This window comes from Motacilla alba, chromosome 6, assembly GCF_015832195.1.
Source record: "Motacilla alba alba isolate MOTALB_02 chromosome 6, Motacilla_alba_V1.0_pri, whole genome shotgun sequence".
NCBI classification, from domain to species: Eukaryota; Metazoa; Chordata; class Aves; order Passeriformes; family Motacillidae; genus Motacilla; species Motacilla alba.
In genome coordinates, this window is record NC_052021.1 from 1,421,058 (window position 1) to 1,436,492 (window position 15,435).

Below are 15,435 nucleotides of genomic sequence, written 5' to 3' on the forward strand. Positions count from 1 at the left end.
CTCTCTACCGGTGCTGAAAACTGTAATATTAAATGAAACCTTTTATCTACATTTATCTTAACTGCAGAACCTCGTGTGCCTTTAAGGAGCTCTCTTTTATAGTGATTTACATTTGATTACATTAAACTTCATTTATTATCAAGTTTATTGCAGCAGAGAGCAGTGCAATGAATTAAAACCCTCTTCAGAATAGTTTATAAACATTCTTAAAGGGAATACCATGGCTCAAAGCTCTATGATTAGTAACAACCTCATTAATAGCAACTCCCATAGGATGCCAGAGGAGACAAATCATCATGCTTAAGCAGGGCTCACTGCTTTAACCGTTCTACACTGTGCTCTTACCTTTGCCCTGGAAAATGAGGGACAAACTTCTGCTGTACCTGTAGTTCAAAAAGCCTGGGTAGTTCTGCCATGCAAATTCAATCTTCACCCTGTACTAATGGGACAGGTGCAATAAATCCAGTCCATGGCTGCACTGCTCTGGCAATAGCAAGTCTCCTTCAGTAGTCATGATGACAAGTCTGACATGCAACTGGTCTTCTCCAGTGAGAATTCTGAATCTTTATCACATGCTAATTTAATAATCAAATAAAAATACTTTAAAAATTAATTATTGTAAAATGCTCCCACTGAAGCCCAAACTACTGTCATTCCCCGGTTGTTTGCATTGCCCTTTTTAAACAGTGGTACCCAAGGTTTCCTGAGTAACTGAAGGGTTGAGGAAAAGGAAAGCTCTAGGCTTTTTTCACTAACATCATGGCTATTTCAGCTACACATAAAATGGGGTTTTCCCCCCTTTCTTACATGTTGCACAGCATCAAATATCGTATACAAAGTGATATCTGATCCAAGCAAGAGAAAGCACTTCCTGCTGCCTCGGGGCACAACTTCAGCAGAGCTGTGCTTCCCAGGGCTGCTGTGACTCTCAAGAGAACCAAGGGCAGCCTCGAACTGCCTGGCACAAGTGATGGCACAACTATTAACTGTTCTGGTATCACAAAGAAGTCCTTTACCTTTACCTTGTTACACAGACAACTGCTTCAACTGGGCACCGCCTCCCTGCAAAGAGTGAACTAACACCTGTAAGATAATCAGGAGCATTCAGCACTGGAGGACCACAAGTGCATTTCCTGCAGAAAGGAGTAAAACCAAGGCCAGAGCTGCAGAGAATTCTCAGGTGAATGCTGTCCTGAGGAAAGTGGCTCTAGCCCTGCTCTGCCAGTGGGCTCTCAAGGTGATGTTAAACCAACCATTCCAGCACCACCACCCTCCTCCCAAACTCATGTCCACTCGCGCTCCAACAGAGTAAGAAATGTGTCTGCCTCATGCTGGAGAAGCTTTTGCAGCAACATGAAGCACCCGCCAGAGCAGTTTAGTCAGCAAGAACTGCACATCAAAAACGAAGGCCATCTATGATGTTTAGTGCATCCTAAATTGGGCACCAAAAATGGGCAAGTGAATTACAGCTTGGATGCTGCCTCAGAGCCCTCATCTACAGAGTGAGGTTCTTTAGTCACCCTTCAGGTTAACACTGGCATTGACTAGAAATCCAATACAGCAAAACCCAGAGAATATCTCACAGGGAAATGACACACATACATGTACCACTGAGTTTGCACAATATGACTAAATCACACACAACTGCACATAAAGCCCTTCTTACTAAGTAAACACCAACTGTGTGCATCGAATGAAACAAGACTCCCATGGGAAAAAAGCAGCACTTGGACATGCAATAATACACAGGGGAGAAAGGAAGATAATTTTACATTAGCCACTTCCTAATTTTTTTGAATATCTACTTTTGCAATCTTGGTCTCTCATAATTAAAAATGGTGTTTTAGTATTACCTGGTAAAGTGACTGCAAAAAACCATTTTTTTCCCTCTTTCTTTTCTCCTTTTCTTTCTTCCATGTACAATAAGATTAAGTTGCTTTAGTATTTGTTGGTTTCTTGTTTTTTGCAAGAGAGAGGATTTCTGAGCCAGATATCAAATGTTGGAAAAGATGGAATACGGGCTGCATACGAAGACATTACTGAGAGACTACATTGTGTGAGAAAGCTGTAAAAAACAGTGTTAAAGAAAAAGACTGATTTTAACTGTACTGAACTTTTCTTTTTGTCAATATGTATATCAATATGTACTGCCAGCAGAGAAACTGGATGTTAAATAGTTTATTGCAATGACTGTATTTCCCTGCTTTTCCTAGCTGTACTCTCCAATTGAATGCACTGGAAGTTCCTCTCCACCTGAAGAACTCTGCTTGCTGCAAGCATCCGTACACATCGACCAACAAAGGTTTTCATTCAAGTCTTTTATTATAGCTTGAATTTTTTCACTGCATTTAAAAATCTAAAAAAAATAAATATTTGTTTCACAGCTGCAAGTCACATATGCATTAACACCACAAAATCTGGAATTTAACCAGAGAAGGAAAAGTCAAATCCGAAAGTGTCCAGCTAAGCACAATCGTCTCAGGGCAATTATACTAAAAATAAAATCTTAAGAAAAAAGGGAGAGGGGTGTTAAAGGTTATTTCAAATGCATTTATCTGGAAAAAAGTGAAAATTCTATTAGAAACCATAAACTACGCTTTCAGCATTTAAAAATAAACGTTTAACCTCTTGACAGCAACAATTGGCTGGTGCACCTTTTTCTTTTCAGCTGTATTCTCAACACATGACTGCAGAGGTTTCAAATCATAAATCAACCTCTTTTATAAGTGTGTCCACTTAATTACAGAATCAGTCCTTAAAAATAAAACAGTGTCTTAAGTCAGCTTGTCCATCCACATATTAAAACCGCCACTGGATGTGGTTTTGTATCGGCACTAAGTGACTGCTTCATGGATTGTACATTGTGAAGATGAATGTCTCTTGAACAATCACTTTCATTATTAAGGTTCTTAAAACAAACCAGAAAAATAGATATCTTCAGAAATCAGAGTAATCACTTTTTTTTTTGTTAAAAGCCATAAAATAAGCTCATATTCAATTACAAGCAATAGAAACCATACCGGTATTGGAACAGAACTATATTATCACAAAAATTTATTATTTACAAAATGAAAAGTTACCAAGTGAGTTTATCAGGGAAGAAGTTAAATGTTTTTACTAAGTGATTTGAAAAACTGAAGCAAGTCTCTCATGCACTCACACGCCAAATTGTTTGCATAAGGTGAAAGGTTAATTCTTGTTAGCGAAACTTGACTCCCATTCACAATACTCTCATTTTTATTGTAAAATGGCAAAATCCACATGGCTCTGTACAGGAAGGTATGTATTAAGACAGCTCCTCAGTTTTGGAAATGATTTTTTTGGCTCTCATGAATATCCGTACCACTGAACATTTTTTTGCAAATAATCAGTTATATTATCAACTGCATCACTTAATCCACTGAATTTACCACCACAAGAAAGACACGAAAACTCAATGATCCCACGTTACACGGAACTTTCATTTCTCAAGTTATACTAAACTGAAACCTTCATAGTGGTCTATAGCCTGGATCAACTTAGATTTCAGGGTTTCTTTATCAGTGTATTTTGGAAGATCAAGAAGATTAAAGCAAGTGTGAGCTACCGGCAGGTAATCTTCTCCCCCTCCTGTTGGCTGGATGACCAGCTTCAGACACTTCATCCCAAGAATTGGAATCCGATCACTGCCTGTCAGAAACACTGTCAAGAAAAAACAAAGGCTTGTAATTGTACCTAGCTGAAGACTAACATTGTCTGTGTCACGTGTGCTGTTCTAATCACTGCTGGCCTTTTGTAATCATTCCAGCAATGGCCAGCTTTTCACACCGAAGTTCTGTGAAGTCTGGAAAACAGGGAATAATGACTTCACTCTGTCTCTACCTTCTACATCTGAGCTCATAACTGCAATACAACAAGTGATCCATAAAGGAAAGTATTTCATTTTAGCATATGAAACCAAACTGTCCTTAAAACAGTATAAAGTTTTGCATGCAACAGAACCTTCTAACTTAAAATCCACTGGCTGTATCTTCACCGAGCATTTCCAAGAATCTTGTAAACACAGAATTAGTTTGTTCAGTAAGTAATTTATCTGAATTGGAAACTAATCTGTGATCTATTCTAAGCCAATCCTCACAGCAAGGCTTTGATTACTTTATCATCTCTACATTTTCACTCTCATCAGTACCTTGACAGATTTACAGTTACTACTCCAAATTTCCACCTCTGTGCAGTGAAAAACCTGGAGGATGTGGACTATATGTCAAAGCACAGGAAAAGATATCCTAGTTAGAAAACAAATGTCACCAGCAGATTAGGTTGTTGGTGTTTTGGGGGGTAGGCTTTTCTTTTTTTTAAATGCTGCTCTGAGCTACTGTGATCTGTAACTACCCATCACCCAGAATGACTCAGGACACCCCCAAGAAAATCAGAGACAAGCTTACAATCAATTTTTTCTACCATGCTTTTTTTTTTTTCCCCAAACAGTTATATCATTACAAATAAATACTTACACCTGCCCTCTCATAGCAAGAGCCTTAAATCCCAGTGATCCTGTTCAGTTAGGAACTTCTGTGAAATAATTTCAAATACTTACACAAAAATTGTTTTTTCTTCTCCAAAGACAACTCGTGAAAAACCTCCCAGAATATTTTAATTGTAGGATGGTCTGCCCAGTATTCTCCTTTGTATTCTGTATTCTAAAATGAGCAGGAAATGGGGTTATTGCTTGCTCACAGAACAGCTGGATAAGCTGACACTGCAGCAGAATGAATGCAGTTTGTGTACAGGCACACAGCAAGTGACACACCACTACTACTACTTTCCCCACTCCATTTTCTTCAGCTGTTCAGTCTGAATTCAATATAGGGACAGATGCCTGTACTGCAAAGCATTTTCAATCCCAACAGAGACCAAGTCTCACTGAGCTCTGACAATCGAGAATATTTACTTTTAATAACTGTGTGCAATCATTTCACTCTCTCACGTCTAATATGAAAGACTGTATAGCTGCCTCAGGGTTCTGTGGATTTTTCTGCCTCTCCTCTAAGTCTGATTTCCTTCAGAAATTAGATGGAAAAAGTTAAAGCAGGAAGATAAATAATATTTTAGGATCTCCATTCATTGATGTTTTAAGGTGTCAGTAAATAACAGGAATCACATTAATTAAAACAGAGCTCAAGAGGACACCCAGCTGCTTTTGCATCCTGAAATTAGAATTATACAAAAGCAAAAGCTAACTATGGTTCTTACCTTCTCCAGCTCCTTCCAGTCGTAATTTGTGTTCCCAATCACCATTGCCTGCAGCTCGCTGGGCTGGAAGAGCTGAAGAACTTTGCCTCCACATACTTTGTGGAAGCCTTCATGGAATGCACTGTATAAGGAAGCCACAGATCTATTGAAGATGTAATCCACATATGCATCTACAAAATCTTGCCTGTACAAAAAGAAAGAAAGAATTATGTTAAAGAAATAAAGAGGAAGTAGTACACATCATCATTCTACCAATAAACCAGTGGCCATTTCTGTACAGAACAGAGCACAGAAAATGAAGCAACGAGGAGCCAAATACATTGTATTGTCTGCTTTATGTTACACCCACAGTGAAGATAAAATGGCACATGAATGTATCTCCCCACCACACCCCCAAAGGCAGTTGCAACAGAAAAGCAGGAACATTAATGTTATATACTTCAGGCACTACAAACATCTCCCTTATCTGTGAGCATTGCAGTGAACTGGACTCACTGGCAACACGCTGAAAGGCCTGAATTCCAGGAGTGTCCTGAAAGGTACCAATCAAACTCACTGCTCTGTTTTTTTAAATTAAAAAGATTACTAAATTTGCGCTAAAAATGCAAATCAACTTCAAAAGGACATTTGAGTCTTGCACAGTAAAAAGACCAGTGCCAAGGAGCTGGGATACTGAGAAACAGATGGCCTGTTATCTGTGCTTGGTACAAGGAGTTCTCAGATCCTGCTGGAAACATCTCCAGTGGCACTTAAGGAAGATCTAAAACTTCTTGATGTGATACAGCATTTATGGTAATTTTTGAAATCAATGCCAGTGAACACTGTTTAGTTTCTGCACTGGCAGTGACCTCAGCTGTACATTACAGCTATCCCACCAACACATGTTCACTGTGGAAAGAGAGAATGCATTCCAACACCACCCCCAGTCTTTGAGTAATATCACCAGTAGTTTACAGAATCATATAAACATATTTAGATGATATGTTTATTGAAGCTGCTGCACTGAAAATGCTGGAGATGACCAAAGTGGTGATCCACACTCCTCCCCTTCAGCACTCCATGAGATCTCCTTCTTATCCATGAAGGGCAGGTAACTTGTGTAACAGTAACAGTGCAAGGCTGTTCCAGGGAAAAGTCACAGTGATAAACTAATTTATAGTATAAAATCAAATAAAGCATCATGGAATATTTAGAGCTTGAGAAAGAGGAATTCTTCATTACTGGAAGACAATGTGTGGTAACAATGCAGCAGGCATTCCACAGGCACCTTGAAACTTTTCCCATAATTCAACTCCAATTTTACAGTCACTTAGTGACAGAACATCAAACCTACACCAGAGAACTGCAAAGCCACAGTGTTTTCCATGTGCATTCAGTTCTCATGGAGTGTGCTCTTTCCATTCAATTCTCCCTTTACCCTGGGAGAAGTACAAGCACAGGGAATTCATTAAGATTAAAGAACAGACTGGAAAATTCTGCAAAAAGGGGACAAAAGCACCACCAGGTATGTTCTGCCTATCCTCCAGGAGCAGAAAGGGAACAAAGGGCAGGAAAGACTGTTTTTATAAATAAAAGTTACAGAATCCTTGACCGAGGAAAAAACCCTCCTGTCACACCCCTTCTGACAACAACACTGGAGTACTTAATGTTATCTACTCTACAAAGGGAAGACTGCACTGAAATCATATTCATATATGAATGAGGAGCTGTAATAATGGCCCTTAAGCAGGAGTTCCCATCATTACTCACTGAATTTCGATGATATGTAGCTTTCCTGCAGTGATGCCTCAAGACTTCAGCTTTTATTTTTTCACATCCTATACTGCATTAGTGCACAACTCCAAACTCCACCCAAAGTGTTAGTTAACTGTCTTCACATTTATTTAGACAAAACAATCCCTCTGGGCCTGTGACCAAAGACAGCCCACAGCCTCAGGCCCCAAAAAGAATAAACAACAGTGAACTGGGGGTCGGGGCAGCAAACTGGGGGAATATGACTTCATCGCCTGAAGGTGTAATTGGAGGATTGACCCCTGATATGCAAACAGACCAAACTCGTATCTGTCTGAAAAACTGGTGACCATTGTCCAGCTTGGGTGCAGCCTCTGGAAGGCTTTTGGCTGCCCAGGGTGCATCTGCTGAAGGCCTTGAATAAATACCCACATTATTCCCTTAAGTCTGTCTAGCCTCTGTCCTAGGCAGGCACTCCAAGGCATCAGCAGCACCTCAAACATTTTTAATCTTATAAAATACTTATGACTGGGGTTGAAGGGGACCTCTGAAGATCTAGTCTGACCTCCTGCCATGGGCAGGGACATCTTCAACCAGCCCTGTCCAGCCCAGCCTTGAGCACTCCCAGGGATGGGGCAGCCACAGCTTATCTGTGTCAATACAGGACAACAGCTATTTTAACAGCACAGGTGAGAAGAGCTTGGGAAAACAGCCAAAGCAGTTTTGCCTCCAACAGCAGAGTCAGAGCTCAGCAAAGGGAATTTGCAGCAGCCCAGTAACACTCCAAAGGCAGCCAGCAACACTGTAATCCACAGAACTCACCTATTTTGTTTGACTACAGGAATGTCAGCACCTTTAGGAACAAGCTCCTTAATTTCTGTTGTACCAAAATTTTCCACAGTGATCTATTTGAAACAAACAAAAATAGTGCAAATCTTATTTATTGCATAAATGCTTCTTCCCACCACTCAGTTAACAGCAACAAGAATGGCAGACACAGGAGCTAAAACTCATGGGAATCAGCTGCTGATGCTTTTGTTCAAACACTCCATCAGAGGCAATTAAAACAGATGGTGTGAGCTTGGCAAGACATACTTCAAACACTATATAAAACTTACAGTAAAATTAAGACAAAATGCTTCTTCTATGTCATCCTCTGGATAGTCCAGTAGCTGTTGCATTCCCCTGCAAAATAAGTTACAAAATACTTGCACCAGGGGAAAGAAAAATGAATTTATTTTCCTGAAGCGTTCTTTATGCTTTGATTATTCAAATTTAAGAAGTATCTTTCTACTGTTAGTTCGTTCATTATCTTATTGACCTGCACCTTGTGTAGTGCTGGGAAATTCCAAGCAATCATTTCCTTTTGGCTGTCCCATGGGGTGAAGAGAGAACATTCCTGTCTTAAGACTTCAGCTAAGGGGTTCCCAAAGCAGAGGCAGATGGTACTTAAAACCACTGACTGGCTCTTCCATTAAAACTTTTGATTTCTCCTTGAATCTATGAAAACTTTGGCATCCACAACACTGAGGCAATCAAGCACCCTCTTCTGTTCATTTGAGCCTCCTACCTGCTAGTCAGTCTTATTCAAACCCCTAGTCAAAAGGAAATATTTAGCATGTATTTGTTCCTGAAATAAGCAGAAATATTTTCTTGGTGGATTTAATTTAGGAGTGAAACTATGTTCACACTTAGGCTTATAAAATCAGTGGCTAAAGCTCAAGGGGTTTGAATTTCAAGGTTTTTTTCCCCCCTAAAATTCTTGTAGGATCATAAAACAGAAGAGACAATCACTAACACCAAGCACTGAGACACAGGTGTTTAACAACAGCATCTAATGTACCAAATGACACGATGGCTGCAATTTACTCTGAGCTGTTCACCCAGTGACTGTGGAAAGGAAATGCAATGTTCTTAGAGGAAGATGTTGATTTCAAAATTAATTTCTACCAACGCCCGTTTTTCTTGCTTGCTTACCTCCCAACATCTGGCATCAATTCTTTTAAGTCATCCAGGGATGGTTTCTTATTCAATAGCTTTTTGTACAAAGCCAGAGGAAAATGAAGGTCTACAATAGTAAAATTATATATTGCTAGCCCACAGACAACACCAATCAAATGAAACAAGTCACTGTCTTCAAAGGTCTAAGAACAGAAAACAGACAAAATGGTTTAAAATAAAGAAGTTATTTTAACCTTGCAGAGTCCAGGAAGAAGCACACAGTACAGTATAATCTGAGTGAATTTAATTCATATTTTCTTTAAATATGTATATATCTGTAAGTACCAAGGAAAACAGAATAAAGTTTAACCAGCTGAGACTGAAACCCAAGGAAACAGAATCCTTTCTACTTAAAATTAAAAAGGCTGAGTTGCAACATATCCTGTGTCACAGGGGACCCATATTGCACTAAGATTCTGGTTTTGTCAGTGACTTCCTGCTGCACTACTCAGTGATTTAAGATGTCAATTAAAAAAATATATTTTGGGGAGAAAGAGGGAAGAGTTCACTATTGAAACCCTCAGAATTAATTACCAAGGCTTTAAACACACCTGTGGAAATGTAAATATTCAGTTATTTGGGATCCAGCCACCCCAGTCAGTGTTCCCTGAAAGATGACTCAAAAGTCAGGGATCAAACTTTCCAAGAAAGTACAACTCCATGAGCACCTACCACCCATAAATGTAACTGCACACAGGAAGACCTGTTCAACAGGCCACCTCAAGAATTTGTCTCTGCCACCTTGATTTCCTGATTTTGCCCTTGGAATCAGTTTGTTCTGGCTACTTCTTCCTAAAAAAACCTGGCAGGCTTGGGGACAACCAGTAAGGAACAAACAAGGAATGGGGGAAGTTTCGATCTAACGATGGCCAAAAAAAATTAACTTTTTTTGGGAATACTTGCTTCAGCTTCTACTCTTGAAATAAAACCACCACAAACTACAATGTTCATATATTATTAACATAAATCCTGTAAGTTAAAATGATTGAATATAGATCACAGCCTACCTTATCAGAGAACCAGATCAGCCTGGACTCCTCGTAGTACCTGAACATTCCATATTTGGGATCTAGCAATTCCCTCATGATGAGCAAAAAAAATTCTTTGCGAACACCTCCAGCATCAACAGCTTCCTCCCCTACAAAAATAACCTGAAACACACAACTCGGTGAGCACTGAACTGCAGAGACTGTAAAGCAAGGTTTGTCCAAAACCATCCTCCGCCACTCTGAGCAGCGTGTCCTGTGATACCTTGAGTGGCTTCTTGTAGTCCACATTCTTTGTTTTCCTGAGCACCTCCACAGCATCCCCCACGATGTTGTCCCTCCGCACCATCACTATCAGGCAGGGATTGACAGATTCAAACACTGGCAGGAAGAGAGAAGACAAATTCTGCCTGTGGGCCTGATCGACAGCCATCTGCAGAAAAACAAAGTGAAAATCTCCTGTCAGTATCAGCTGTCCAGCAGTCTTGTCAGCAGAAGCGCAGATGGGAATAACAAGTACAAGAGCTACTGAATTTGCCCAAGTTTTCTTTGCATTCCTTTTATCTCAGAAGTATTTGATTTCAGGATATATTTTTCCTTTACTCACTGCTCTCAGGGAAGTAAAGGAACTCAGGTTTTAACATTCCAGTTAAAATACCTTGGATAACAAAAGGAAGCAAAAAGATGCTACATCTCATCTAATGAAGACTAAGTTATTTAATATAAATCTGGCATGAACCAAACAAACATTAAAAACTAATTCACAGCATGAAAAGCAATTCATTTAACTTTCATGATAATTTCTGTATTAAAATTGTTTGAAAAAGAAAATGCTGTTGCAAATGTTCTGAATATGACAGAGAACTCTTGGGAGTTTGTGTGTTTTAATACTATTTAATATTGTTAACAGAAACATTTAATGTGAACATTTCCCTGAATCCATCAAATGTTGGTCACTGACTGTGCATATACATTTTTAAAGGCACATGAAAGGACATTTATTATTAATTAAGAGCAAGGTAGTATTTTCCTACACAAGCCCATTACTTGAGCATGACTTACATCATCTGGTTATTTTCAGACTCAGATCAATGACCCAGGTAATATTCCAAGTCTGCTCATATGGGAGGTGGGGTTGTTCTTTGGTTGTGGGGGGTGCTTGGGGTTTTATGTTTGTTTGTTTGGGTTGTGGGTTTGGGGTTTTTCATTGCTGTTTGGGGGTTTTGTACCTATACTATGGGTTGATAACACATTAAAAAAACATCTCACTACTGAAAAGAAGTTCCTTGGAAATGTATGGCAAGCACAAAACAGTCTAATTTCAGTGTGATCCCAAACCCACTACCCTCTATGGCGTACATACCCTGAGATTACAACTAGATCCTTGATTTTTATGGGGAAGAAATTACACAGTTTAAAAAAAAAAAACCACAAAAAGCAGCAGCAGCAACAACAACAACCCCCCCCAAAAAATAAATCCACAAACAAACAAAAAAACCAAACAACAAATAAACCCCCCAAAACACCACCACCAACCAGACAAAAAAAAAAAAAAACAAAAACCAACAGGAACTCCCAAGGTCCCCAACTCAGGGAAAAAAAAATGAATCTGTGCCATTAAAAACAGAGCCTCCTACCTGCATCTGTATGATTGCATCTGTTTGCAAGAGAGTCGTCTTTGCCTGGGCATCAAATACAAATGGGTATGTGCAAATTATAACAGGAATATCTGTTAACTGCAATGAGAAGAACCATGTCATAGCTCAGTTTACTCAAAAGCCACAATCATGATTAAATAAACCTTTACAGTAGCACTCATTTAATAGATCTATTTTACTGGAAAGAGAACTCAACCTTGACTTATTATCAATGCAGAACCAAAGCATCTTAGGAACATTAAGTAGGTTTTTAATTGTTTAGTACTTCAGCCAAAAACAAACAAACAAACAAAAAACCCCAACAAAACTCAATCAAGCCAAACCAAATCAAGCCAGGCACAAATGACACTCTCACTGAGCACATTTTAATTTCAGAACTGTTATTGCAGCTAGTGGGTATAGAAGTAGCTCTTTTTTCCAACTGCTGTTCCAAATTTGCAATACAGATAATTAAATATTTTTGCACCACAAAGATTTTTTTCAGATTACAGCCATGGCTAATTTGAAGCTTTACTCCCAACAGAACACAGCAGACAATCTTAACATTTCTGATTTCCTTATTTCCTTACATTCTTCAAAAGAAATCAGATTGCATCCAATCTTACCTCAGTTAATCCATGGTTGACATCCTATGACAGCATTTGCACAAAGGTAGCAACAATTAAGATGAAAAAGCAGCATTAGTGTCTGCATTAATTACTCATCTCTGATGTAGAATTTAAAATTATCTATTTACTGCTTCCCCCCAAGAGAAGGTTTACTGAGAAATAAACATTAACCACAAACATTCGAATTCATTTATGAAATACAAGCTTCTCTTTCAACAACCTGTTTATCAGTCTTTAAAAACAGGGCTGGTTAAGTACCATGTTTGCTTGGATGCACAAAATGACACACTTAAAATGTTTACTTTCACACATTAATTAATGACATCTGCTGGTACTGTTGCAAAATAATAAAATATGGGTGGCTAGAGAAAACTTGCTAAATTACTTACAATATTCTTTCAAAGCTAAAGTCAAGGAACTGTGGCAAAAACCTATCCAACTCACTAATTCTTTGCACAGTCATTAATTTGCTCCCACTTATCACTCTTCTGTTTCCAGATGCAGGAATTAATTATCTCAGTTGTAGCTGCTAAACTCAAAGTAGAAAATTCCATCAGTTATCTGCCCCTGTAGCTCCTGCTGCACTCATTATCCAAGACAGCTGCAGCTTTCTCACTGACTGGACCTGTCTAATATGGCAATTCAGATTATTCTGGATGTTTTCCTACTGTGGTTTATTACATTCCTAACGTTTTTGACATAGCAAGTCTTCAGTGACAGCATTCTGAACCACTTTTTAACTGACAGATACAAATACTGAGCAGTGTCAGTCCTAAGAATGACACCCTAGAAGAAAAACACCTTCATAACAATTCCTCCTTAGCCAGTACCTGACACCAGTCTGCTCAGCACTGCTCATCGGTGAAGGTATTTTTATGAAAAAAGTTCCCAGGCTCAGAGAATCTGTGGATTTCTTTAAAGGGATAAAACAAAGACAAAACATGGGAGGAAAACACCCACAAAAAACCCAAATAAAAATCAACACAACTTACCATTCCCAATACCTGCTGCTGGAACCAGTTGGCATAGTCATTTCTGATATCTATCAAATCTTGTATCTCATGAATGTAAAATCTGTCATACTGTATAACTTGTCCTCTTTCATTTACCTGAGGAAGTGCAATTTATTTTTATTAGCTTTCAAAGGGATATTTTTTCATGTTTTTCAAGCATTTCATACATCAGCCACAGATACCCAGCTAGCAAAAAAATTCTAGAAAAACAACAGTGCCTACAAGAAAGCAAAAAACAATGTTAAAGACGTGGATACAGGGACTATACAAAATCCCATCAAAGAGTGAAGGAAAATACAATTAACTGCACTACAGTATTGTAGGGCTGCCACTTTGAAACATCATGTGACCTCAGAGGAACAGTGATAATACACATATTCACCTACACAAACGAATAAATACCTGTTCCTGTATTCACACAGGTTTAAGAGCTATGATTCAATAATTCTAGTCTTAGTTATAGTATGAACACTATTACCTGTGAGCAGAGGAACAGTTTCCATTTTAAAACAATAAGCTTAAAAAAAAGAGAGATGTGGGAGAAGTAACTTTATACAGAGGCTTGTCTCTACAGTATAATTTTAATCCAAAAGCATCCACATTTTCCTAACACACACACACACACACAAACACACACACAAATACACACAAACACACACTTCTTTTCCCAAGGACTGCTAACTAGCAAAACAGCAAGATAGTTATAAAGATCCTGCCTTTATAACCAGATAATTTAAGCCTACTTTTCACAAATACCTCCCACATCCCCCTCCAAGCCACCAGATACTCAATCCGCAAAATATCCCACAGCTGTCACCCCTTTTTCCCCCCTCTCACTTTAACCCATACCCTCACAGGAGCAAATGACTGGGTAAGTCTGTGCTCCCAAAAGATAGATAATTCCATCATCATGTCAGACTGGAATCCAGAATCCCAATGATTCATAGGTCCAGATGGAACAACTACAGATATTTCTGTAGATGCAATTCTGATCTTTCAAGGATCAGTAACTCAGCTTCTACCAACTACCCAGCACAGAGATGCTGACAAAGCCAAGCAGCCAAGAAACACCACAAACGTACTCTGTGCAGTATTTCCAGAACTCTGAAGACTGTGTGTAGGAAATTGGTGAGTATTCTTCTGTCAGAAGGTGGAAGGCCCATCTTGCACAGCTTCAAAAGGTGCACTACGACATCCTTGTAGAGTTCCACTATCTTGAGGAACAGGGGAGGTTCAAGTACAGACCACCAATTTTCTGTCAAGACATGGTGAACACGTGAATTTAGTACTTGTTACTGCCACACTATGTTATGTTATCCTCTTAACTAAGAAACATGTTTGGCTAGAAAGCATAAGCATCAGTTACTACAGACTCCTAAAAAAAACTTGCAGCACAACAAATGCACTATTGTTACACATAAAATTTAAGTCCCCTGAAGTCTGTTCATTATTCAGACAGTGTCACAATGTAACGTTTGATAAGAAAAGATGGCTCAAAACCTGAAATCTTACACGAACAGTAGTGAGAGCAATAGAAAATGATGGAAAAGGATCTAGAGCTCAAAAAACTGTCAGTTTGCTTTTCTTTTCTCTCACCAAAAACTATTGAAAAAACCGAAGTGAGATTACAAGGCAATGCATAACTGAGGAAAATGACAGTACCCTCTCAAAAAGAAACCAATTAAAAGCAAAATATTCCGAAAACAATTCTTTAAGCTGAATTTCTTTATGCTGAGTCACAACAAGAAAGTGTAAAGGAGTAGAGTTAAAAAACCAGAGCTATTCTCAGCTGCATATTTGAAGACCACATCTTGGCACCAGCAAGAAAAGATCAACTGCTTAAGAAGCTCAGAACAGGTGCTGTAGTCACAACCAAGACAATTTAACATCTGCTCTGCAACACTTCTGTAAATTGCTTAGAGCTTGTTAGCTGTCTGACCACATAATTTTCACTTTAAAGAGCAAAGACACATATCAATTACATGGAACTACATAGTTTAATTCCTCCCAAATGGCATCAGTCCAAAAACTACAATACCAGATGAATTCACAGGGATGGCCTGTTAACTCACCCTGAAGCAACAGAATAAGTGTTTTCTTACACCAAGCAATGTTAAGCCTTAACTTTCTCACTGGGGAATTGTAGGGAACTGTAAATACACAGCAGGTGCTGCCAAGGCCAGGTCCTCACTGATGGAATTTCTGT

At 38.9% G+C, this 15,435-nt stretch overlaps 1 protein-coding gene across 5 annotated transcripts in view; it reads right to left on the reverse strand.

The window, feature by feature from the left end:
- Positions 1-3,037: 3,037 nt before the first annotated feature.
- HERC4 (HECT and RLD domain containing E3 ubiquitin protein ligase 4) overlaps positions 3,038-15,435 on the reverse strand; it is a 29,837-nt gene continuing 17,439 nt past the window's right edge. For 4 of the 5 annotated variants that reach the window (XM_038140331.1, XM_038140332.1, XM_038140330.1 and 1 more), the window contains 12 exons: positions 14,312-14,484; positions 13,209-13,325; positions 12,214-12,237; positions 11,588-11,686; positions 10,216-10,383; positions 9,972-10,115; positions 8,941-9,107; positions 8,082-8,148; positions 7,786-7,868; positions 5,233-5,416; positions 4,577-4,679; positions 3,038-3,681 (listed from right to left, as the gene is read on the reverse strand). In XM_038140331.1, the coding sequence (XP_037996259.1) occupies positions 3,473-3,681; positions 4,577-4,679; positions 5,233-5,416; positions 7,786-7,868; positions 8,082-8,148; positions 8,941-9,107; positions 9,972-10,115; positions 10,216-10,383; positions 11,588-11,686; positions 12,214-12,237; positions 13,209-13,325; positions 14,312-14,484 (1,538 nt within the window). In that variant the 3' untranslated portion in view covers positions 3,038-3,472. The remainder of the gene's footprint in view (positions 3,682-4,576; positions 4,680-5,232; positions 5,417-7,785; positions 7,869-8,081; positions 8,149-8,940; positions 9,108-9,971; positions 10,116-10,215; positions 10,384-11,587; positions 11,687-12,213; positions 12,238-13,208; positions 13,326-14,311; positions 14,485-15,435) is intronic. The other variant, XM_038140334.1, reaches the window with a different exon arrangement.